We start from the raw sequence: 24,577 nt of genomic DNA on the forward strand, positions 1-24,577 counted from the left end.
TGGTATCCTGCTACACAAGCTCAAACATATTGTATCAAAGTTGCATTCAATGTTTCCTACAAAAACTGAACAAAAACAAAAGGTGACAACATAACTGTAAAAATGAAAAGTAATGATGAAGTGTGTAAATAAAACAGGGATTCTGCTTCAGTAGTCTTGTGCTAAAAGAGACAATAATAAAATCCATATGAAGCCATTATTTTACATCATCTGCTAACAAATGAACTGTACAGAATACTGAGCATGTCTCATATTTCTACAGCAGTCTAATGAAATGCTGTCAGCTGTAATAAAAACTTTGTTCTTTACCTTTAACCTCACATATAATGGTTACCTTTTCACCTTGCATTGCCATCGCTCACTTCACATACTGACATTCTCTTTTGACCTTACATATTATTACACCTGAGAATATGTGTGAGTTATGATGTGACCTGAACGTGAACTTGTGTCAGTAACAATCTGACGTGGGGTCAGCAGTGACCTCGGCTCATTTAAGGGAACTGTGTTGGTCCAGAATAAACGCTCTGTTCTCAGGACACTTATCAGTTCACCGTAGGTCTTCCTCCTCTCCTCTCTCCTTACAGACATGAAAGAAAACCACAAAAGCCAAAAGTATTGGGTTACTCAAGATGCTGTCTGACATGTTATTCTGGCTTGTATCCATGTAATCATCAGTGGAGGATGTCATTTCGGTACGGACGTTATATGGCAGCATTATTACCGAGAGATGATCCCGGTTTGACTTCAGAATAAACAGTTTCATCTGCTGCTACAGGAGCTGGTCTTCCTATAAGTGGAGATCAGACATGGACATTGTCAGGGTTAACGTCTCCTCTGGAGCAGTTTATATCTTTACAGAGTGAGTCATGTATAACATAAATTGAATTCTACCTTAGCATCTCATTACAGTTCTCATTAGAAGGACAATAGCATATGATGAATCACAGATCTAATCTAAAAGATCCCGTGTGTATAATTTGAGCAGGTATCTAGGTATGTCAGCTCAGATCTCAGAAATGTTGACACATTGTTATTAAACAATGTGTCAACATTTCATACAATGCATATAAAAAAGAAAACATTACTTAAAAAAAATATGAGGCATAAAAACAATAAGTAACAACAAACAGTAAGTAACAACAAACAGCTAAACTAATGTTGGATGATAACAGCTGCAGGTGGATGCAGACTTTACTGACCTTTCTTCTTCTTGCCTTTATTGTGGCTGAAGACTTGGGCATACAGCAGATTGTTGTCTGAAACAGAGGACAGATCTTAGGATTTGTTTGCTCCACAGACGTATACACTACGGCCCTGTGCGGCTGGATGGATGAACAGATGGACTAACAGGTAGAATAAAAATAAAATACATTTTGGATCCTTCTGTGTTTATTTCATGACAATACAGCAGCGTCTGATGTTTAAATGAAAATCTAAATATTTCCAAGTTAGTTCTCATCACAACACCAACACCTCAGCTGCTGCGTCTTTTGTTCATTTTGTTGTTGTTTATATATTTTAAAAGTATTATAGAAAACGTAAATTAACAATCAAATTCTGTCTATGAAAAAGTCAAACTCCAAAGTAGAGGGCTGCATTGGGAACCCAAAATTGGGAACCCAAATCTCGCGGGAGCGGGCGGTTTGAACTTTGCTGCGGGCGGGAACGGGCGGCTAAAACAAACACTGCGGGAGCAACAGGATGACAGAGTCAACAAATGAAGTAGAAAAAAAGCTAAAACAAGGTCTCTACAACAGAAAAAATAAGCAAGGCAAGTCTGACATTTGGAAAAGCTTCTCAATTGTGTGACGGTGCAAAGTTTTGATAAAACAAAGTGATAAACAAATTTATTGTGTACCGTTGTCTATCTGCTGATTGTGTTCTCATTATTGTTTCTTATTCAGGTCTGTCTTAGAAAAGAGACCTTAACCTCAATCACTGCGTGATTATATAAAGGTAGAAAAATAAATAAAATACAGAGGAGGAGAATAGAATATGAAACAGCCTTTATTTCATTAAAAACTAAATGAAAAAAAACGAAATAGGAGCGCTATTCCTGACCAGTCAAAAGACACGCAGCCCAGGGAAACGAAACAAACAATCCCATGAGTCTCTTTATTAATAGCCTATAAAATGACGTGTTTTATCCTGCGGGACAGGAGAAGACACAAAATCAATGCATCTCTATTATTGTGCGGGCATACATTCTCAGAGTTTTGCGGGTGCGGGCGGGAGTGGACATACACATTGCGGGAGCAGGCCGTAATGGTCAGAAAGTCAGCGGGAGCGGGCAGGAGCGAGATGAAGAAAACCGTCCTGCGCAGGGCTCTACTCCAAAGTGTGAAAGGTCACAGAAATGTGTGAAATTTACAACTCTGGTGACACCTAGTGGTAGTTTTTAATACTTACCCAAGGTGACCAAGATTAACAACAAATAACAACAAATAATCACCTCTAGTAAAATGATACGCAACATTTCAAACCAAACTTTGAACATGACTGTTGTAACTGACTGTACCTGCAGCTCCTGTCCTCACATCAGAGTAAACTGATCTCTCCTCTGATGTATGTTGCTTCCCTGTGAGGACAATCACATGAATCCATACAGAACAAAAATAAATCAATACTTTTTACACTAAAGATATTTCTATTTACTTCCTTCCTGTATTTAGAGTACTCACCTTTCTTCCCAAAGTGTTTAAGGTCAATTGAAGAATATGTGACGTCCTGGGAGCCACCTGCAACTGAAATGTACATATTTAGTTACAGAATTTCATATCGATCACTTCGAATCAGTTCTCTTAAATCATGCAGTTGTTGCATTTCTAACGTTTACTGCAGAACTTCAATAGATTCAGAAACAGTATCTGATCCAGAGTAGAACATGTGGAACATCTTGATAACAATGATGACACATGTGCTGCAGACACAGTGATGTAGATACTTGATCAAAGTAACAACATCATTAATAGTCACGTGTCATCAAAGGTGATATTTTCACAACGCACACTGATAATAAGGGAATTATCTAAAGAGATGCTAACACACCTCTAAGGCTGGAGGTTAAGCAAGGCTTTGAGCAAAAAATGCTAACCAGCAGTTCCAGATGTTCTGGCTTCACTTTTGGGGAGCTGCCGTGTCATCCATCTTTATATACAGTCAATGATCCTGACTCATTTGAAGTAATGGAAGTGATCTCAGTGCTGTCAACCATAATTTTTTTCACTAAAATTTAACAGGGTGTGTCTCTAATGCATGTTAATAAAAGGTATAAACTGCACCATGTTCAGTGTCTTCAGAGTGTTTGATTGATTCATACAGACAGATATCACCTACAGAGCAGAGAAAACAAGCCACAGTCAGAGTCATCTCTTTACTTGTATGATACTAAAAAAAAAAGGCATATACATCTTAAGTATATGAGATTATTTCGAATGTTCACCATGTGGAGGAGTGGAGTATTTATCACACTGAGCCTCATTCTGATCTGTGTTGGAGCTCTCAGACTGGATCTGCCTAAAACATGAAGCAAATACAACACATTTAATAAACAGGAACATTGAATGTCTTGTTATGTTCAAAATGTGAGAAAACTGTTTTGCACCAACCTCTTGAAGCATGTATCTGTAAAAAAGATGAAGATTTGTTGTTACATGGTTTTGTATTGTGAGTTGTTGTACTGCTGTTCTATCTCATCAGATCAGAATATGTCTGTGTATTTCAATTCCACATAAACTAAAACGTCTAATAACAGAAGAAGAAGGTCTCACCCTTGGAATGTCTGTAGCGATACAACAGGAGCAGAAGAATAATAAGAATGATTCCACAAATCAGCCCAACAATCAACAGAACAGGAAATGAAGAGCGTTCAGGCCTGGACACTGCTGTAATAAATAACACATCATAACTGTTCATAAACTTATATAGCATGTTTCTAACACTGAATTTGCAAAGTGCTTTAATAAATATCACAGTTGTTGTTCAGAGGTATGAATACACATGAACAGACACAATGAAGATCCCTGTTTCAATGTCACACATGTTGTGATACACAAGTAAACACTGACAGTACAATATATACCAACATGTCAGAATACAGTGTGAAATCAGCCTTTCACAATAAATCATAATGGAGACTTTCTTCAGCTCAGTGGAAGTTATCTGAAATGAATGCTGCTTCGATCTCAGTTAAGTATTCAAAGTTTCTTTCTCAGACAGAAACACAGTTTACATAAAGAAAATGCAGCAATCATTTTAATCCTACTCACCCTGAACTGACATCCAGCTCTGTGCTGACTCTTGTCCTGAATGTTGACACTTGTAGAATCCTTCATCTGACTTTGACACTGCAGAGATATTTAACTCCCATCTGGTGTCACTTTGAATGAGTCTCTCATTGTGATAGATTAACACACTGGCCGGGAATGTTTGTCTTCTTAATTTACAGCTCAGACTAACAGAATCTCCCTCAGTCACAGGACGGGCAGGGCTCAGCAGGATCATATTTTTATTTGTTAAACAGTCAAAGAACACGAGGTTTCAGTCAGAGATCAGCTGGTCGAGGAACTTGAGAATGAGTGGATGTAGAGAGATGAGAAAAGATACATACAGTTTTTTTTTTTTTTTACTTTTCTCATTGATTCAACAGTGACCATACACCTTGCGTGCAGGGTATTTGCAGGTTTGAACAAGTCCAATTTCAGACTTTTTAAGATTTTTTAAGACCACTTTAAACAAAATTTAAAACCTACACTAAGTACGAAAAAGTAAGGAAAAATAAAGTCCCAGAATTACTTAAAAAAAACTACCATTCACAGAGCAAGTCACTATTTTTAAAACACTAAGAAGGCTCGACACAACATGAAACTTTGCTCACCTTAGCAGTAGCTTGTTCCTCTAGCCATTGTCATGGCTGCCATGACGACTGCGAGCGAAACAAGCTACTGCTGAGGTGAGTTGTTCCAAAACTCTCTTTTTAGTAAACTCTGTGTACACAAACAATGTTCTCAATGCTCATGTTCATGTCTAGAGACCCTGGTGACACTACGAGCAAAGTTTCATTTTGTGTCGAGCCTTCTTAGTGTTTTAAAAATAGTGATATTGATGCCATGTCGTAAAAGTGCCACAGCAGTCCCACTAAAAATGAGCGTGAGCTGAGAACGAAAATACGGTAAATCTTAAACGTGCCTTTTTTGTCGTAATCATGCATTTACACGAAGGTTTGATACATTCAGTTAATCATGATAACACTATCTATATCTATATCTATCTATATCTATATCTATATATCTATATCTATATCTCTCTCTATATATATAGATAAAATTAGCGCTGTGTTGCTAACATCCGTGTAGCATCATGTTAAGTGATTTTACTGCACAGTAAAAGTCACTCAAGTTCGCGAACGTCGTTCAATGAACGAACTGCTGAGGACGCGAATCACGTTCGCGCTGTCACTCACTCATGATTTGCGTCACTGAGGACGTGATTCTCGTTCACGTACTGTGCTGAAAGTGGAGCTGTGTCACTCACTCACTCAGGGCAGAGGAGTTGATTCACGTTCAGTAACCGTACTGCTAAAATTAGCGCTGTGTTGCTAACTTCCGTGTAGCATCATGTTAAGTGATTTTACTGTGCACAGAGGACAGTTTCACCGTGTAGTAATGTTAGTGCATGTATACCACTCAAAGCAGCGCTGCGTCTCCCGCGAATGATTGTGTACTATAGTCCGTGAACGCACCGTCCCTCAGTAAGCGAACGTGAACCTCAGGGCTGAATCATGAACTGAATGACGGATCGTTTGGCTGTTTGTCAGTTCAGGGAGTTGGAGAGCACTGAACGATTCGGTGAACGAATCTTTTGAACGAATCATTTTAATGAAAAGATTCTAGAGATTCAGCACAGTAAAAAGAACTGCCGTTCCCATCACTATGTGTGATGGTGTGACTTCGCTGGAGACTTTTAGAATCTAACTGGTGTTTTTCCAATTTTGTGTGTGACACCAGACCTTTCACACCCAGTGTGCCAAAGTTGAGGGTCCTCTGGCAGAGCGTACACTGTGCCTCAAATACATTATTTTACGGCTTTTAAGCAACTGAATTCTGGATGTTCAAGCCAACAAATTTAAATTCAAACTTTCCCATAGATGTAGCAGATTCCACAGTCAAAGTCTTTCTGGAACTGGTGAAGTGTGCGGCGATATATTCCGACCGGGCTGTTGGCAAAATGCCACTTACGTTCCTGATACTTAAGACAGAAGTACAACACATGGAGCTGACTGAATCTCACCAACACATTTCCCTGAAACAAAAACAAAAAAGGCAACGTCCTAAGCGGTAAATGAATGTATATATTTAAGACCTAACTAAATGTAATTTAAGACCTATGTTCAAAATATGGACGTATTTAAGACTTTTTAAGGCCTTAATTTTAGATATGTGAATTTAAGACTTTTAAAGACTTTTTAAGGATGTGCGGATACCCTGTGTGTGTCTTACTGTTTCAAGAACCCTTTCAGCTGCTGAATCTGCAACCTCACAGCTAAATGTCACATAATCCTTCATACTGGACTTTAAATTGTGATCATGGACCTAAAAACTGAAGAACAGATCAGACACCAATCTATATTCTATATTTATACAAAATCACAGTGTAATTGTAGGGACCTGGCCCATGCTGTTTTCCTAGCAGGAGGCCTGGCTGTGGGTCTGCATGAGCTCCCCCCTCCTCTGGAACCCTTTTTCTTTGCCTTTTTATCACTAGGGGCTGCTTCCCTTCCCCCCTTCTCTCCCCTCTCAACCTCATGACAAAGATTACCTATTATATTATAAACTGTGACTTACAAACAAAAGCCTGTCTGTGGACTAAATATTCCTTCACCCAATTTCTTGTCAGGCAGACAAGAGCCATGTGTCAAAGATAACCACCAGCATCTGACTTTCCCATGTCACCGTGAAATCAAGGATCGTAAAAAAGAGCCATAAACATCTCTATACTAAAAGAAGTGAAGAGAGTCCTGATTTCTTTCCTGACCCGGGATATATATCAAATTGGGACCTCACCTGTTCCTTAATAATATATTTTTCAACAGCAGGACCAGACCCACATTTTGATATGTTTATTCCCTTCCTGATGTAATCCTAACCCAAGTTATAAGTTTCTGATTTTAATGCCTGACTGAGTGGTGGAGCCACAGTGCCGCCTTTTGGTAAGTTTCGGTATAGTTCCCAGAGGACTTTCTTAAGTAATGTAATCCACAATCTTGTTTATCTATACTTTTCTTTTTCCTCCGACATATGCTTTGAAGTATAAGTCAGCACTGTATGAAACAGGTTCAAGCCATCAATGCTGATGGAGGTTATGTATCTGTGTGTTGCATGTATTATAACTGATAAGTCCTTTTGCCTATTAAGCAATTTCGTTTATTTCCTTTGTATTCATGTAACCAAAAAGTTTATGTAAAAACCATGGTGGATTTAGGTGAACAGTCAATCGCAATCTTAAAACCTTCAGAAGGATAGTTTGATCGGCAATAAGTGATAAGTCCGCGATTGATCGGTGACACCACTGGAAGAAGTCATGTGACCAAGCTGCTCCTCGGATCCGCCTTCTCCTAAAGCCTTAAAAGACGGATACATCGTGTCTCTCACTCTCTCGCTTGCTTTTTTTTACGCTCGTGTTTTTCCTTAGTTTTGCTTCTGTACTTTTAACGCCGCGTAACTTTTTATTTTTCAACAGTTGATTCTGTGCCTTGCTTAGTTTTGCGACCTGCTCCGAAGAATCTGAACCACTGGTTGAATCATTTTTCTAAGTAATGAATTTTGCTTTTGAGAATACTTTTATTTCAAAAACGCAAGCAAGGGCGAAATTACTTTCTTTTGCTTTTTATATATTACTAAAGTATCGTGTTCAATTCAGAAGAAGCCATTTTTGTCTATTCTTGTATTTAGTGACTAAGGACGATACGCCGGCCAACGTTTCATCTTCCAGTTATTTTAGACAAGAAGTTAAATCTGTTAATAAGTCAAAGCTGAATCTTCACCACTCCAAACAGACTCTGACTAAGATGCTGATCATACATCAAAATCCGGTACAGAAATTGAACTGTTCAAGAAACCGGGACAGCATCTCCAGCTGATCAGAGAAGTAGACATCCAGCCGAGCCTGACCACCCACAGCACACCCAAACGGGAATCCCGTTGGGCTGACGAACTACGTCAGCGGGGAAGCCCCGGCGTCACCGGCCTGCGGCGAAACAGCTGTTGCATTTGCAGCCATGCCAAGGCAGGAGCAGAGGGACGTTCCGTGGACCTCTCCTTCTACAACAAGTAGGCTGAAATCTCTGCACACAGCTGGAGTCTGTCGTGGAAATTCTCCTTTTGTGAGGTAGAGAGTGCTAAATCTCCGAAGAATTTCAGATTTCAGCATATGAATCAGATGTCATTTAATACACGCAGCGTGGAGGGAAGGCAAAGCATTCTCTCCCGAACTCTAAATTGTTATCCCTTAAGTACAGAACAGAGAGGAGGTTACCTTCATTTACAACAGTCAAAAAACATCTTCTTTACAGAATAATGACTCTTTGATAGGACAGGACAGTGACCCTTTGATGTAACAGATGGGACAGTAAATGTTATCTTATCTAAACTTGTGTATCTTTCCTTGTGGGGATGTGCCCCCACCTGTGGCTCTTGTGACACCTCAGGCAGTGTGACAGTCTCTCTTTCCCTTCTTGTCCTTACAGTACATTGATAACAAAAGGAAGCCTATGTAATTTTCTCACATTCCTCCCTTTTGACACAAAAGTGTCAACACAACATTTTGAGAAATTACATTGAAAGTTTCAAAAATAGGAAAATAAATTTTTAACAGCTTCAAAATGTTTACAGCTATCAGTTTCTACTGTAAATAACAAAACAAAAACAAAATACAAACACACAAACAAATTCATTCAAAACAATTAGTATTAAAGAACAGACTTATATCAACTCATCATTTAAATCATATGGGTTTCCTGGAGCCCATTCCATCAAAGAGTTCATCAGCATCAAAAACCCAGGGCTTCCACTCATTTTCTTTCTCGAAACAGTTCTCTTCTTCTCCTGATCACTTGCTCTGTGGCAAGTTTTAGTTTTATGTCCTTTCAGGATTGTTTGATCCTGCATCGGTTCTTCTGTGTCTTCTTCTGCTCTTGCAACCAGTCCATTTTTATCCTTCTGTAAGAGATGGGGTGTCTGAGTATCAATATGGATGATTTTAGTGTGTTTGATGACTGCAGGTGAATCAGTTGGTGGTTTGAAATTTTTTCTCCGTTGAAAAACAGGATAGGATAATGGCCATTGTGGTGACCAAAAACAAGGATGAGAACCACAGTCATACTCGTCCAACGGTGTCCTCTCTCAGCACTCTGCAGGTTAGGTCGTTGTCCTTCCTTCAGTGGCATGGCTTCGGAAAAGGCTTGCACTAGGATTCATGTATCCAGGTGTCCCTCTCAGCTATCCAGACAGCAGTGGGCATTGTTAACAGCATCTGGTGTGGTCCTGTCCATCGTGGTTGACTCCTCAGTGCTTCCTCCTCAGGTTCTTTTATCACTGTCCAGTCTCCAGGCTGGTTATTGTGGAGTTTGCACCATCGTAGGCTCCAGAAGGCCTGCTTTCACCTATAGAAGATTATCTTAAAAAAACATGGTTAAATGCACAACACTATCTTAAAACTATCAGCATCCAATTTGGTGAGGGTTAATCTGTTTTGAGGAAACGGGGTGTTAATTATTTTCAAAGGACAGCCAGTGATTATCTCGTAAGGAGACAGTCTAGTCATCTTATGTGACATATCTGTTTCTGCTATCAATTTAGTCAATTTTGTTTTTAAGGTCTGGTTAGCGTGTGCCACTGCACCTCCACTAGCTAACACAATGTGATTTTTAGGTTTATGTGCAGGTTTTTTGAGATGTTTTGAATAAAAAAAATTATTTACTTTTATTTATTATTTTGTATTTTTACTCATTATTATTATTATTAATAATTATTTGTAAGTGTGATTCATTATTAATTGTTTATTTCTTATTCACTTATTTATTTATTTATTTAGGGGAGAAATCTACAGGCAATTATTTCCCTCAGCAATTATTTAGCGATTTAGATCGCTGTTACATATTTACGTGGAAATCATTCAATCCCTTTTTCCAAATGTTTTCACAATAATGTAATAATATTTATACCTACTACATGGAGTGAGTTGAATAAAATCCATTATTTAATGCTCAAAAAAGATCTTAATGTTCAGGATGGGATGACAGAGGCTATGCCTCTGCCGACATTTTAAGTTTAACAAATCACACAATTTTTAACAAAGTTTTTAACAAAAAGTTGAAAAAATCCTGGCGTATGCCATAATCTATTTACAATATTCTACATCCTCCCTTTTGATACATGGTCAAGACCATGTGTCAAACTTTGCAAAGAAGGAAGTATGGCTTTTGGCAGTTCTGGGAGGCCATTTACACCAACCCAGAGTTCAGATGGGAGTTCAATAAACTTTTTCCTACTTCCATAGAATTTTTACTACATCATCAGCTCCTGTTTGAAGCAGATAGACTTTATTAAAAGACAGATAAAAGCATTTGTAGAGTGGGGTATACAGGTGAAAAAGTAGCAGGAAGTCATGCTTGCCTGTGGTCATTAAAACTGTACCACTCCTTGTCTTGATGATTGGACTCATATGGTTATTTATAGAAACAGACAAACAAATGTTAATTACTTATTCTCATTTTCATTTATAAACGCTAACCATTTCATTGTATATTGTATATATGCTCAGATTGTCTACTTTATTACTTTACTATTTTATTGTATATTTTATCTAATTTCATTTTATAGTGTATTTTACTGTTTTATTTACCCCTTATCTTAGCACTTGTTTCCACTCATGCTGTATTTCTATTTTACTTTGCACGGAGTGTCTGAAAACAAAAACATTTTTTCTTGGGGTGTAATACAGTATTTTGATTTTGATTCTGATGAGCTGTCTTAGCAGCTGCATTTCCCAGTGACACTGGGTCATTAGCACTTGTATGAACTTTACATTAGCATAGGTAGAAGTAATGCAGACAAAAGGGTAATGATTTTACTTCTAGGAGCATTAGATCTTCCTGTAGACGTAAGACATTTGGATTTCCTATAATGTGTGAAATCATGACATATTAAATGCATACTGAGAGTCAGTATAAACCGTGATATTATTCCCGGTCCTAAAAATGGAAAAGAAAAAACAGCTGCCAGAGCAGACAGGTTATTTAGAATATGAGTACGTTCAAACTATATCATAGTTAGTACATATTTCATATGACACACAAGGGGATCCATCTGTTGGATTTCTCACAGCAGAATCATCTACAAAGAAAAAACAGAGTTAAGGTTAATTAGGGAAGTGTCACAGAGTGCATCTGTTGGTTTTGACACCGTGACGACCACTTTCAGACAGGGGTGTGATTCTCCATCTTGAGCTGTCAGGACCAAAATTTATGGGTTAAAAGACAGAACTTTTTTATAAAGTTGCGTGAGTCATTGTCAGAAACACATTTTGCTAGTGTAGCAGTTTAGCTGGGTTAAGGTAGGCGGGTTTTCCTGTAAATAAAGGACGTTACAGCATGTGGGGCACGTACATTAAAGATGGCACATAACAAAAATATCAATTGTGGCCAGCACTGCTTCAGTAGCAGCTGCTACAGCCTTGTGGTATGCAACCATATCTCACTGTGTTGTGGACATTCTTTTTGAATAGTATCCCACAGGTCGGTTGTCACCATGTGACTGAGTTAGAATTTTCTTTCACAAAAACTCATTACATTCAGAAAAACAAAAAGATTTAAAAAATTTGAGAGTGTCTGGTAGTTGTCGGCAGAGGGAACTCGATAAAACTTGTTTTAAGTCAGTAAAATCTTTCTCTGCGTCAGGAGTCCAAGTCAAAAAGTCAGTCATGGCCAATTCTCTACCCCCATATGTGATTATATAGGGGTTGGGAGATCTCCACAATTTTTTATCAAATCCATGGACAACAATAGCCTGCTAAATTCAATAAGGCAATCGTTTTTTGTTTTTATTAATTTCATTCGCAGATATTTTGAAACATCCAAGATTGTGGATGTAGTCGGTGCCCAATTCACGAGCTTCCGGAGTAAAATAACGCATTTCATTTTAACAGAGAATTTGCAACAAAAATTTTGGATCATTTTCTGCCAGAAAACTAAAATTGGATACACTGTCTCAGTTTGACAATGCTCCTGCATAGAAAAACATATGCACAAACATTGTCAACTACTGAAAAGTGTAATAACACACAATGGCCGCTAATGCTAAGTTTTCAGCTCTACAGCCATCCAAAGTGAAAATTGGAGAAGAAAAACCCTATGGCATCTGCATCCAAGTATAACATTTTAACCATTGGTAGTGAAAGCAACCCAGAACTGTGAGTCAGGATGAACAGGAATGCTAGAATATACATTTGTTAAAATCAATAGCTGAAAAAACCCAGTCTGATAGAATGTTTAACATTAGTGTTAAAACATCTGCTGGATGTTGACCAGCTTCATTTACGACCCTAATGTGTTTTAATGATCTCCACCCCCCATTTGTTTTCCTTTCAGGCAAGATGGGGGAGGTACATGGTAAGATTTAGGAAGTCAACAATGGCACCTTAATTTATGGTAGGCTGAATGACAAAATACTGACTTCAACAGCTTTAGGGAATTTTGCATCTTTTATCCCCAGAAATTTAACTTGCTTACAGCCTCAAGCTATTAATAGTGTTAGAAGCCATTTTTTTAGTCTTTATCAGTCAATCAGTGTTTCTGTGTGTGTGTGTGTGTGCGTGTGTGTGTGTCATCAGTACTTGTGTCTAATTTTTCTCATGTCTACGTGCTTGTTCAAATGCTCTGACCTTCCTCCACTGTCTCCTCTGGTTGTGTCCTGGTGGATGAACAGACACCTTCATGTGGTGCATGTGGCCAGGATTCTTCTGGATCTTGCCTTTCTTTCCGATTAAACTCAGGGTTCCCATCTCCTTCCCTCTGTATCATCAGTCTTTGATGGATGTGGATTCAGTCTTCGTCTCCTCTTGCTTTTTGTTATTAGACTGTAATCTCTTGTCCAGGATTCTGTGGCAGACCAAAAACTCCAGTCTTTGTCAAGTGCCTCCTCTGCAACCTCCTTCATTTCATTCAGTTGGCATGGCCTGTATACAAACACTTCTGGATCTCAATGATAGTCTGCATTCCTGGTTGCTTTGGCATGGAGTTAGGGGAACATCATCCCCTCTGTGATCTTCACTCCGCACCCAGCAGTCAGCAGAGTCTGCTATTGGAGAAAAGTCTTTCTTGGAGAAGCAGGTTAATTTGTTGCAGTTCAGGAGATAGGAAGGCGGCTGAAAAGTCAGGGTGTATTTGTTTCCCCCCTTCTTTCTTGAAGTCATCTTGGGGTGTTTGACCACATGTGGAGAAGGTGTCGCTGAAGGGATGTAGGTGTGGAGACAGCAGGGAGGAGGTCCATTTCATAAATTCTAGCCCTACATTCTTTTCTCTCTTTCTTTTCTTACTCAAACCCTCTTCTCACATTTCTTTCAATCATGCTACTGATTTTGAAAAAAAACAATTTATCAGTCCATCTGTTTCTTCCCTACTTTCATTTTACCTTCTCTTTCAACATACTCCACACCATCTCAAAACATTCTGTGCTTAATTTGCCTTTTATTGGAAACACCTCAAGGGTGACAAAATGCCAAAGTTGAAATCCTCAACCACATTTTCCCCATTTGTCTGCTCTTAATTCAGCAGAGCCTGTAAAAAGGTCAGATACATTTATTAATTTCCCCATTTTGTTCCTCATATTTTTAGTGACTCACTGGGACAGATTTGCTTAAACTTCCAATGGGCTTATCATTCACACAAAATCTTCACAATCACACTGATCTTTCCATACAGTGTATGGTTGGATCTCATCACATCACACACTAACTTTGAGCAACCTATTCAGCCAGGTGGTTTGTATGATACATTCGTTCCAAGCAACGCACCCTTTTATAGCATACAATCTGTATACTATAGTCACTGAATGGCACAACAAAGTTTATTCTTTATACTTATTTCGTATATTTATATCACTCATACGCCCATTTTATCATAGTGGGGCCTCATATAATGGTATACTGTATCATATCATTATTACAGTAGCTCACATAAGATCATATTATTATATTATATTCTATTATATTCTTATTTTACCTGTTATCAGGTTTTCGGTCGACCACTATTTAATATCTACTCATCAGTAAGTAGCATCTGAAAATCTACAATCCCTTGAAATTTTCTTCACACCGTAGGTATAATAATCAATTCATTTCGCCTGTTGTACTCGTTAAGTGCTAACAGCCTTGCGCTGCGTTTCTGTTTTTTTTTTTGTTTTTTTTCGTTTTCACCCAAAACCACACAGGAATTACAAGGGTTTCTCGTTTTTACCCAAAACCACACGGGTATTACAAGGGTTTCTTGTTTTTACCAAAAACCACACAGGTATTACAAGGGAAGGAAAAAGGTGCTCCTCATTGAGCCCTTAACCTTAAAAAAAACATTCCAATCACACAGCTTTATATGGAATGAACGTCTCTTCACACGGACGTTTTTATCACCCACGACCACACAGGTTTTACATGGGGAATATGACTTTCAACCACACAGGTATTACAAAAGTCAACCTAGGCTTTTAGAATTGAGCAAATGATTCAAAACGCCGTACTCACTTATTTGTGGAGCGTCCGCTGGCCACGTCTGCGCCCGAATTTTCAGGTGGGATCCAATCCTCCGTTTGTCGGAGTGGAACTTTTCCTGCCGGCAGTTTCCTTCAGTTCAGGCGCAGGCGGCAGTCAGCGAAGCGTCCATCCCATAACCTCGTCGCCAAATTGTTGTGGAAATTCTCCTTTTGTGAGGTAGAGAGTGCTAAATCTCCGAAGAATTTCAGATTTCAGCGTATGAATCAGATGTCATTTAATACACGCAGCGTGGAGGGAAGGCAAAGCATTCTCTCCCGAACTCTAAATTGTTATCCCTTAAGTACAGAACAGAGAGGAGGTTACCTTCATTTACAACAGTCATAAAACATCTTCTTTACAGAATAATGACTCTTTGATATTTTGGTGTGTCCTGTCTTCCCAGGACAGTGACCCTTTGATGTAACAGATGGGACAGTAAATGTTATCTTATCTAAACTTGTGTATCTTTCCTTGTGGGGATGTGCCCCCACCTGTGGCTCTTGTGACACCTCAGGCAGTGTGACAGTCTCTCTTTCCCTTCTTGTCCTTACAGTACATTGATAACAAAAGGAAGCCTATGTAATTTTCTCACAAGTCACAAAGATCAGAGTTGGTGTCTACAAAGCTTCGACTTCGACCTTATAAGCTCAAAGAAATTTTCGCATATCGCCCTGTTAGAATAGGAGTTACTCCTGTGACTTTATGAATGAACGGATTGTTACACTCAAACCCACCATCGTTTAGAAGTTAGCTGTTCAATAACTCACTCCCACAATCTTCACATTTTCTGTTATTTGTTTTACCCGTTTGAATTATTATCTCATATTATTTACTCTGCATTTATTTAGTTAATAAACATATATAACGGGATGTCGTGGTCTGTGCGAGTTTAATTTGATGTGGAAAATCGATGGAGACGTGGAAAGAAGTCACTGCTTCAGGATATGAGACTGATTAAATTGATTTTAACTGTCAAGCCAAACTTGTACAGTTGAATTTGAATAATGTCCTTCGGATTATTCAAAAATTAGCTAAACAACGAAGGTGGTGCCCCGTTTAAGACTGTTATTAATTGCCAGTGATTGATTAACCCTTTTCTATCAAGTGATAGTCTTCTACATAATTAAATACTTAACTATGTTTATGAAGTGAAAACAATTAATTACTAGACAGATCATGAAGCAGAATGTTGGGCAGAACTCTTAACATGTCAGTGTACTGTACTCCTCAACAGGATGTTTGAAACAGTAAGTAAAAGAAAAACAAAATATAATAAAATCATACCCTGTATAGTGATGTTGACTGCATTGCTGAACTCTCCTGATCCAGACTCACACCAGTACACTGCATCACTGAGCCAGTTAGTCTTTAGTTTGCATGTAGATCCAGTCATTGTCCCCCAGATGGTGCAGTCTGACAGGTATCTGTCCTCAGGTGATAACCTCTTCACTCTCCACTCAGTAGAGTTTCCCTCACAGCTCAGTGAGACAGAGTCAGAGGTGAAGTGTTGAGCTCTGTCAGGACTCACTGTGAGAGACGCTGATGAGTGAAAATCTGAAAATGAGTAAAATGAGTAAAGTTTAGCCAAGACATCATATCTCTCTCTTTTTGTGTTACAGGTAAAAGAGTGAGGACAGAATGAAACAAGTCAATTCTGACCATCCCAGTACGTAAAACCACACAGTAAGGAAAGCGTGAAGTTATGCTTGACGCTTGTGAGAGAGTCAAGAACATTAGACCACAGTAAATGAATTTTCTTTTTTTCAAGATACTGTATGTTTATCATCATTTAGACAAAAGATGAACATAGCTGATATAACATTTGTTTCTTGAGAGATAGAAACAGACTGACCTGCAGACCAGACAAACTTAGGTTGACTGTAATCAGTGTAATACACTGGATCTCCTCTTCCAGCTCTGCACACATGTCCTGCTGTGTGTGTCTGTCCATGAACAATGTAGGCATCCTGTTCAGTCCCACTGCTGTTGCCAGGTAGCAGCTCACCTCTGTAGTAGGTGTCTGATAGTTTGGGAACAGTCTTATACCAGTAGAACTTCCATCCTGCAGACTGATCTTTAACACTGCAGTTCAGAGTTACTGAGGCTCCAGCACTCAGCCATGATGGAGACACAGTGAGGACAGACTGGGGTTCTGTTGGAAAATTATTTTTCAGATGAAAACATGTATTGATAGAGGATCAAATCATTCTGCACAATCAGTGCACATCATACTGAAGATTTACTTTAAATATATATGATCCAAAACAGCCTTTTAATGAGCCGTTTAATCTTCAATTTGAAAGAAATTTGATTTATCAGACTTACTGTGTGATACTGTCAGTTTGATGACATCACTCCACTGTGTTGAGGAATATGAGTCTCTTCTTCCTTTACACCTGTATTCTCCACTGTGAGCCTCAGTAGCACTGATAATCCTGCATTCATTGTATGTTGAAAGTGTGTTTACGTCATCTTTAGTCCATTCATATGTCCATTTTATATCTCCACCTCCCTGGATCTCACATCTGAGAGTGATCGTCTCTCCTCTGTATATTTCAGACCAGTTTGGCTGCAGAGTCACAACAGCCTTGTTTGGAACTGTTCATGTTCAAGAATTCACAGAAAGAAACAAAAATGACAAAAAGTTAAATCTACATCATGTCTTTTTTTAATCAATCAACAAATCTAAACGCAATACATATATAATGTCAAACTCACCATATTTGTAGATAGTGACTGAATCACTGTACTCTGTGTAATAAAGTGGCTCTCCTCTTCCTCCTCTGCACCAGTAGACTCCTTCCTCTGAGACTCTGATTGGTCCAGCTGAGAGTTGAGAGGTCAGACGTCTTGAGGTTTTCTCTCGTCTGTACCAGAAGTATTTCCAACCAGATGATGATGGGTTCACAGAGCAGGTCAGGGTCACACTGCCCCCTACAGGAATGTCTCTGTCAGCAGCCCTCAGTTCAGCCTTTAGTCTGTTTGCTGTTTGATTTACAACAAAGACATAACAAAGGAAATTAATGTCACTGTGATTTACTTCAGTTTATATAGTGCAGCCCCTACAGACAAGCAATAGTTGAACTGTAAGACTTAAATTTGCACTGACGCTGAACTAAGTTATAAATACTGGATACAGCATGTCATACCCCTCTCTGGTTTAATGGGTTTCTTAATGAATTGCAAACCACTGAATGTTTCATTTGTGAAGGTAAAACCTTGTGTTCAAGTGTTGAAGAGCCAAGTTGAACACTTGCACTGTGGTTTTTCATTGTTGAAAGACAACTGTTTAATGATCAGTGATCTGTAGCCTCTTATCCTTTGCAGGGTCACAGGGTGATTATCCCAGCTCACATTTGATGAGAGCGAGGTTACATCCTGGACAGACTGTCAGTCTATCACTAGAGTGAACACATAACACAGACAACCACTGACACTATCACTTACAGGAAGTGTAGACTACTCAAGTGATTCATCTGAACTAACCTGACTGCTGATTAACCTGAGTTAACTCAACCAGTTGAACAGTGTTGTACCGTACCATCATTTCACCCTACAGGTTACTTGATATTTTTTAATAATCAAAAGATGCAGCACTGATTGACTTTTCTTTTAGTTAACATGTCAGAAAGAATGTGCCATTGCGTGCCCTGAAAAGAGCTACTGTACATTGTTGTTGAAGAAAGCAGTGTGTTCTGTTGCTTTATTTTCATTATGCATGAAAGATCCAACTTGATACTGTCAATTTGATGACATCACTCCACTGTGTTGAGGAATATGAGTCTCTTCTTCCTTTACACCTGTATTCTCCAGTCAGTCTTAGTATCACTAATAATCCTGTTTTCATTGTATGTTGGAGGTGTGTTTAAGTTGTCTTTAGTCCATTCATATGTCCATTTATTGTCTCGACCTCACTGGATCACACATCTGAGGGTGATCGTCTCACCACTGAATATCCAGTTGTAAGGAGGCCAGTTGGGTTGAAGGGTCAAAGTGACCCTGTTGGAAACTGTTCAGATAAAATATGCAGTTAGGATGTAAACAGGATTCAAATTAACCAGACAAATGTTTTCCACCACAGTCCTTTGTTACAACCAGGGCCTAGGGGAAACCCTGGTGCAACAAGAGAATGAGATTCCCCTCTTCCTGTTCCTCAAACACCACCAGCAGCGAGCGTTTTAACATAGTTTTATTCAAACAAAGCATGTACACAGTCGTACAACTGCCGGCAGTCTTGGACAGCAGAGGAGAGCCCCCCAGGAACTGGGAGGAGCCGGCCTTTAAACCCTTGTCTTCCAGGCTGGAACCAATCAGCTCCTGGGGGCAACCTACAACCACTCAAACACACCTGCAACCAATCTCTCTCACACACACACACACACACACACACACACACACTCATACTCACAGGTAAAAGAGGGATATTAAAAACAGACAAATAGAAACATGACCTCTCGGGTCGTAACACCTCCCCCCTTAAAACTGTACATTTCTTCCCTAAAGAAATGTTGAAGTTAATGCAATTGGGTGTTGATCACATGTCTGTTCCCCCTTAAAACAAATCTACATAAAAACAGGACCCAAAACCTTATTAGTGGCCACCACAATGAGGAGAGAACACAAAAAGCAAATAAACCAACTGTAGTAACAGACACACACACCAAAAACAGCAACAGGTGCCCAAGACAACAGTGGAGTGCAACAGCCACCACACAAAAGGCATCACTGTGTAGTCAACACTACACACAAATGTTGCCAGCTTATACCTAAGCTACAACCACAAGTGACCCAACAAAAGTGAACTGCCACTACCACACCTAGAATGGACACCTTGTGATCTAAAACCACACGTTACTATATCATGGAGTGCGACAGACAGAGACAAAATAACCGGACAAACTAGGAAGACATACCCACCACTCAAGATCCACTGATCTGGGGAGTGACGCCATCCCAATCACACTAATTAATACACTAAAGCAGCAACACCTATATGACCAAACCAAAAGTGGACTACAACAACCACACACAAAGGGCATCACTCTGTAGTCACCACTACACAAAATGTTGCCATCTTATACTTAAGCTGCAACCACAAGTGACCCTACAAAAGTGGAGTCCAGTTCCACAACCAAAAAGGTCACAAAAGTTACTGCTCACAAGTATTAATTAGGGCCACACATCACAACGTGACCAACACAAAAGCAGCCATCTCACACAAAACTATGTTACTGTGCAAAGTATAAACAAAGGGATACAAACTGCAAAGACACCCCAACTTTACCTGCCTACAAAAGGTGGCTAACTCACCCAGCTAGTCTTCAGTGGCTTGCCGAGCTCGAGGCATCTTTAAACGCTGAACTTAGTGAATCACCAAAGACCAGGAACCTAGTCAACTGCAAAACACTGAAACGTACCCCCACTCAGGATTACCACCAAAAATAAGAAAGGCAAAATAACAAAAATGGCAAATCCTTGAAAATGCCCGGCAGCTTTCTGGTTAGGGTGCTCAGTCAGAAACACAACATGCAGCAACAACAACTTAACAAAAAAGATGACCACTACACTTAACTAAAGGCCACTTACACAAACGCAAACTAAACCAAACCATCTCTACCTCACCTCATGGACATTCAGATCCCAGACGAGCCCCCAATTGTTACGACCAGGGCCTAGAGAAAACCCTGGCACAACAACAGTGTGAGGCTCCCCTCTTCCTCCAACTTTACCTGCCTACAAAAGGTGGCTAACTCACCTAGCTAGTCTTCAGTGGCTTGCCGAGCTTGAGGCGTCTTTAAATGCTGAACTCAGTGAATCACCGAAGACCAGGAACCTAGTCAACTGCGAAACACTGAAGCGTACCCCCACTCAGGATTACCACTATCTTTCCTACAAAGCAGTTTGAGCAGCTTTTTCTACACAGCTTCAGTGAACCAAACTAAAGTAGTTTCACAGTCACTACACTTATTCCAGTGTGAATTCAGTGGTATCATGCAGAGCTACACTTTCCAAGTAGCTTCCTTTAACAACTGAGCACTAATCCAGTCATTTCATAATGTGCACTGAGAAAATAAAAACATATATTGAAAAAACTGCAAAAACTAGGGGTGGGCGATACTGCAAATTTTGGTATCGATCCGATACCAAGTAAATACAGGGCCAGTATTGCCGATACCAATACCGATACCGATACTTTTTACTTGAAAATTCCTGATCAATTAATGATTTTGTACTTTATTTAACATATCAAATCTCTAACCTGCATGTAGCCTAAATAGGAATACTAATGTTCCTTCAACAGATACACAAAAGGGTTATTATATTCTTGAGGTAGGTTATATTTCTTAATATAAGTATATATTTTTGAGTTACAGTTACAGTGAACCTGAGTGAGCGGAGTGAGAGAGGTGAAGAGGAGCGCTGCACTCACACAAACTCTGGGAAGAAATACAAGTGATTTGCTGAATTTATAGAAGAGAAACTACAACAAAAATATCGATCTCATCACGCTGGTATCGATCCGATTCCAATACTCACCTTGGTATCGATACTATCGATATTTGGATCGATCTGCCCACCCCTAGCAAAAACAAGTGATCAAGAGTGATACAGTAGGTGACATATAGGACAAACAAAATCAATCAATATGGAAAAGATAATTAGTCACCTTCAGCATGTCCGTACAGGAGTGTATTCAGCACTAAAATAAAGATTCAAACTTCATTAGACCAGAATCAAATACAAAATCCAGGTGGAGTTTCATCAGTGGCAACTATTGTTTATCAATCAACAGTATCACACATTTCTGTCATGATATTCTGCTACACAGCTACAGAGGTGGGAAACACATTTAAAACTCTTCAATATATAGAGGCAGAGTAAAATAAGCAGTACATGTAATTCTACAGCTATATACATAATACCTTAGATCATATACTGTACATGCATTGTCCAGGTATGTGAGCAAAAACTATTGCAAAAGTAACTAGTTGAGTAATATACTTAACATAATCCTCCAATCTGAACCAAGACAAATCAGCAACAAAGGTCATGTGTACACAACTACTACACTGATATAAATACTGAACATCACATAGAAAGTCACAGATGTACTCACAGAATAACCCGAGCACACCGAGCAGAGTGTGCCCCATCTTCACATCCAGCACCCACACTGTCACTCTGTTTCTGATCAAACTTCCTACTTTGTATTAATAAAAATGCAGCAGAAAGAAAAGAGAAGTTAAACTTTCTTTGAATGTGAGAGCAGAATTTTTCATCAACTTCCTCTTCTGAGTGCAGTTCTCACTCTCTGTTCTTGCTTCCATTTCACACAAAGCTCAAACAATTGCAGTGATGTTGCTTTGACACGTTTACATTTCCTGTCCACTGTGAATAAATTGAGCTCATCTCTCTTGCAAAGGTTTGCTCCTCATCCTCATTTCACATCCAAGAAACAAAAGATCACTGGATTTAATCATATTACATCACACTAACATTTATGTATTGTTATCTACTCTGTACATGTTATGCCATCCAACAGTTCTTGTGTCTTCTATTTAGACCCTTTATTATAGAAAGGTGAACTGAGGCCCCTTCTGGTGGACCTCATGGGACCTTATCTCAGAAAGAAAATGTACAGTAGTGAATGGTGAGAGACACATTTAATTTCTGATCCAGTTTGAGTTGTGCTGCATTCAGAATCACTAATAACTATTCAGAAAGTCTTCTCACTGATGGTCTTGTTTGCTATGTAGGTCATAGAGAGCCATCATTATTAAACTGAGACTGTATCATCACAAATTAAATGTTCCTTGTTTTTTAAAACTTGTGTTTGTCTGAACCTGAAGTAGATCTATGTTATGCCACTGTCCTTTAAATTTAAATGGGTTTTCCAAGACTGTTCTTTCCTAATATTTTCTCATGGTGCATCAGATTTGAAAACTGATATTGGTCCTACTAATTTTTTTGTAAACTGGCATTATCAGAGACAGCTAAATCACTTAAGTGTTGCTAAATGACAAACCGTGTGAAGTCTGAGCCAGAGTACTAGTAATAGAACAGAGTGGAGCTGTGAGCGAGGGCTCTCTGCTCTCTGCATGCTCACTTCTCTTCATGACATTTTTTCTGTTTCTGTCTCTGAGCTCAGTCACTTCCTGTGGGTGAAGTTGTGGTAAAACCACCTTAAAGTGATACCATGTCAAGTTTCTGTGCTGGGGGGAGGAGACACTCTCCTCTACAGAACTGCCTTTAAATTGTGCTATTAAAACTGAAGAATTTTTGATGAAATGTTTCCAGCTGAGGCAGCAGTAAAACACAGGATGATCCAATCTGTATCAGGAAGGAAACTGTCCCTTTCTCTGCAGCCTCACAAATTATGTGACCTCCCCAACACTATTCATCAATTTGTTGATCAACACATGATATTACACATTATTATACATATTATTAACTTATTTATTCAGCTATAGACAGTATTAGTTAACTTTGTACATTAACTTGTCTCTTGTGCAAAGGTTTCTTCCTGGTCGCAAAAAAATGTCAAATAAAACCACAAAACAAAAAACAAAACAAAACAAAATGTCAAGTGAAATAGTGGCATTAACAGTAATTATTGTACATGTCAGACCACATATTTGTGCATTTAATGCAGTTTAAGTAACAAAATATTAAAACTAACTATAGCGTGTCTTAGCATGAGAAGGAACAGACAAAGTCGGTTTTCATTTGTATTAGTGTTTCCAGTTCCTTTTCACACATAAAGACGTGATGCTGAGATACCAAGAATTAGACAGTGACATCTGTTGCAGCCTGTGTCATTTCTTTCCTTTTTCTTTTCTTTCTTGTGGTAGAAATTCAGTCGAGTAAAGCAGGGGGACATTTTCAGCAGCCAAACAGTCAAAGAACATGAAAAGTTTAATATAAGAGAAGTTGACAGCGTTTTTATTACTTAGAGAGAACTACAACTCTTTGAGCAACCGACGCTGATGAGTGAAAATCTGAAAAACAACATGTGATAAGAGGTCAAACAGAGCACAGAGATCTTTAGATATAAAATGCCTCAATTCAAATAGTCTTTAGCTTTTTTATTGCAACAATGCTCAGTATTTTCTTAAAATTATGATTTCTGCCTTGAGCTCTTGCTACCATTCGGAATAAGTTATGTGATTGGCAACCAAGTGACTACAGCTGCTGTAAGCATTTTAGCGGGACTAAAATTACTTTTTGCTAATGAGAGTAAGATTTTAGCCAAGATATCATATCTCCCTTTTTATGTTTTATGTTAAAGAGTGAGGTCAAAAGGAAACAAGTAAATTCCACCCAATAGGGTGGAAAGTATGAATTTAGCTTGATGCTAGCGAGAGAGACAAGATCATAAGACCACAGTAAATTAATATTCTTTTGTTCAACATACTGTATGTTTATCATCATTAAGAAAAAGATGAACAGAGTTGATATAACATCTGTTTCTTAAGAGATAGAAACAGACTGACCTGCAGACCAGACAAACTTAGGTTGACTGTAATCAGTGTAATACACTGGATCTCCTCTTCCAGCTCTGCACACATATCCTGCTGTGTGTGTCTGTCCATGAACAATGTAGGAATCCTGTTCAGTCCCACAGCTGCTGCCAGGTAGCAGCTCATAGCTGTAGGAGTTGTCTGATGGATCAGGAACAGTCTTATACCAGTAGAACCTCCATCCTGCAGATTGATCTTTAACACTGCAGTTCAGAGTTACTGAGGCTCCAGCACTCAGCCATGAAGGAGACACC

At 39.0% G+C, this 24,577-nt stretch overlaps 1 protein-coding gene across 1 annotated transcript in view; it reads right to left on the reverse strand.

Annotated features, from left to right (window-relative positions):
* Positions 1-24,577, reverse strand: part of LOC115589408 (obscurin-like) — a 68,374-nt gene that overhangs the window by 39,578 nt on the left and 4,219 nt on the right. Inside the window, exons 2-8 of the mRNA XM_030430250.1 lie at positions 17,521-17,787; positions 17,128-17,400; positions 16,655-16,954; positions 16,087-16,356; positions 4,272-4,514; positions 3,774-3,887; positions 3,612-3,627 (exon numbers count right to left, since the gene is read on the reverse strand). Of these exons, the coding sequence (XP_030286110.1) occupies positions 3,612-3,627; positions 3,774-3,887; positions 4,272-4,514; positions 16,087-16,356; positions 16,655-16,954; positions 17,128-17,400; positions 17,521-17,787 (1,483 nt within the window). The remainder of the gene's footprint in view (positions 1-3,611; positions 3,628-3,773; positions 3,888-4,271; positions 4,515-16,086; positions 16,357-16,654; positions 16,955-17,127; positions 17,401-17,520; positions 17,788-24,577) is intronic.

Source organism: Sparus aurata, chromosome 10 (genome assembly GCF_900880675.1).
Source record: "Sparus aurata chromosome 10, fSpaAur1.1, whole genome shotgun sequence".
Lineage (NCBI taxonomy): Eukaryota > Metazoa > Chordata > Actinopteri > Spariformes > Sparidae > Sparus > Sparus aurata.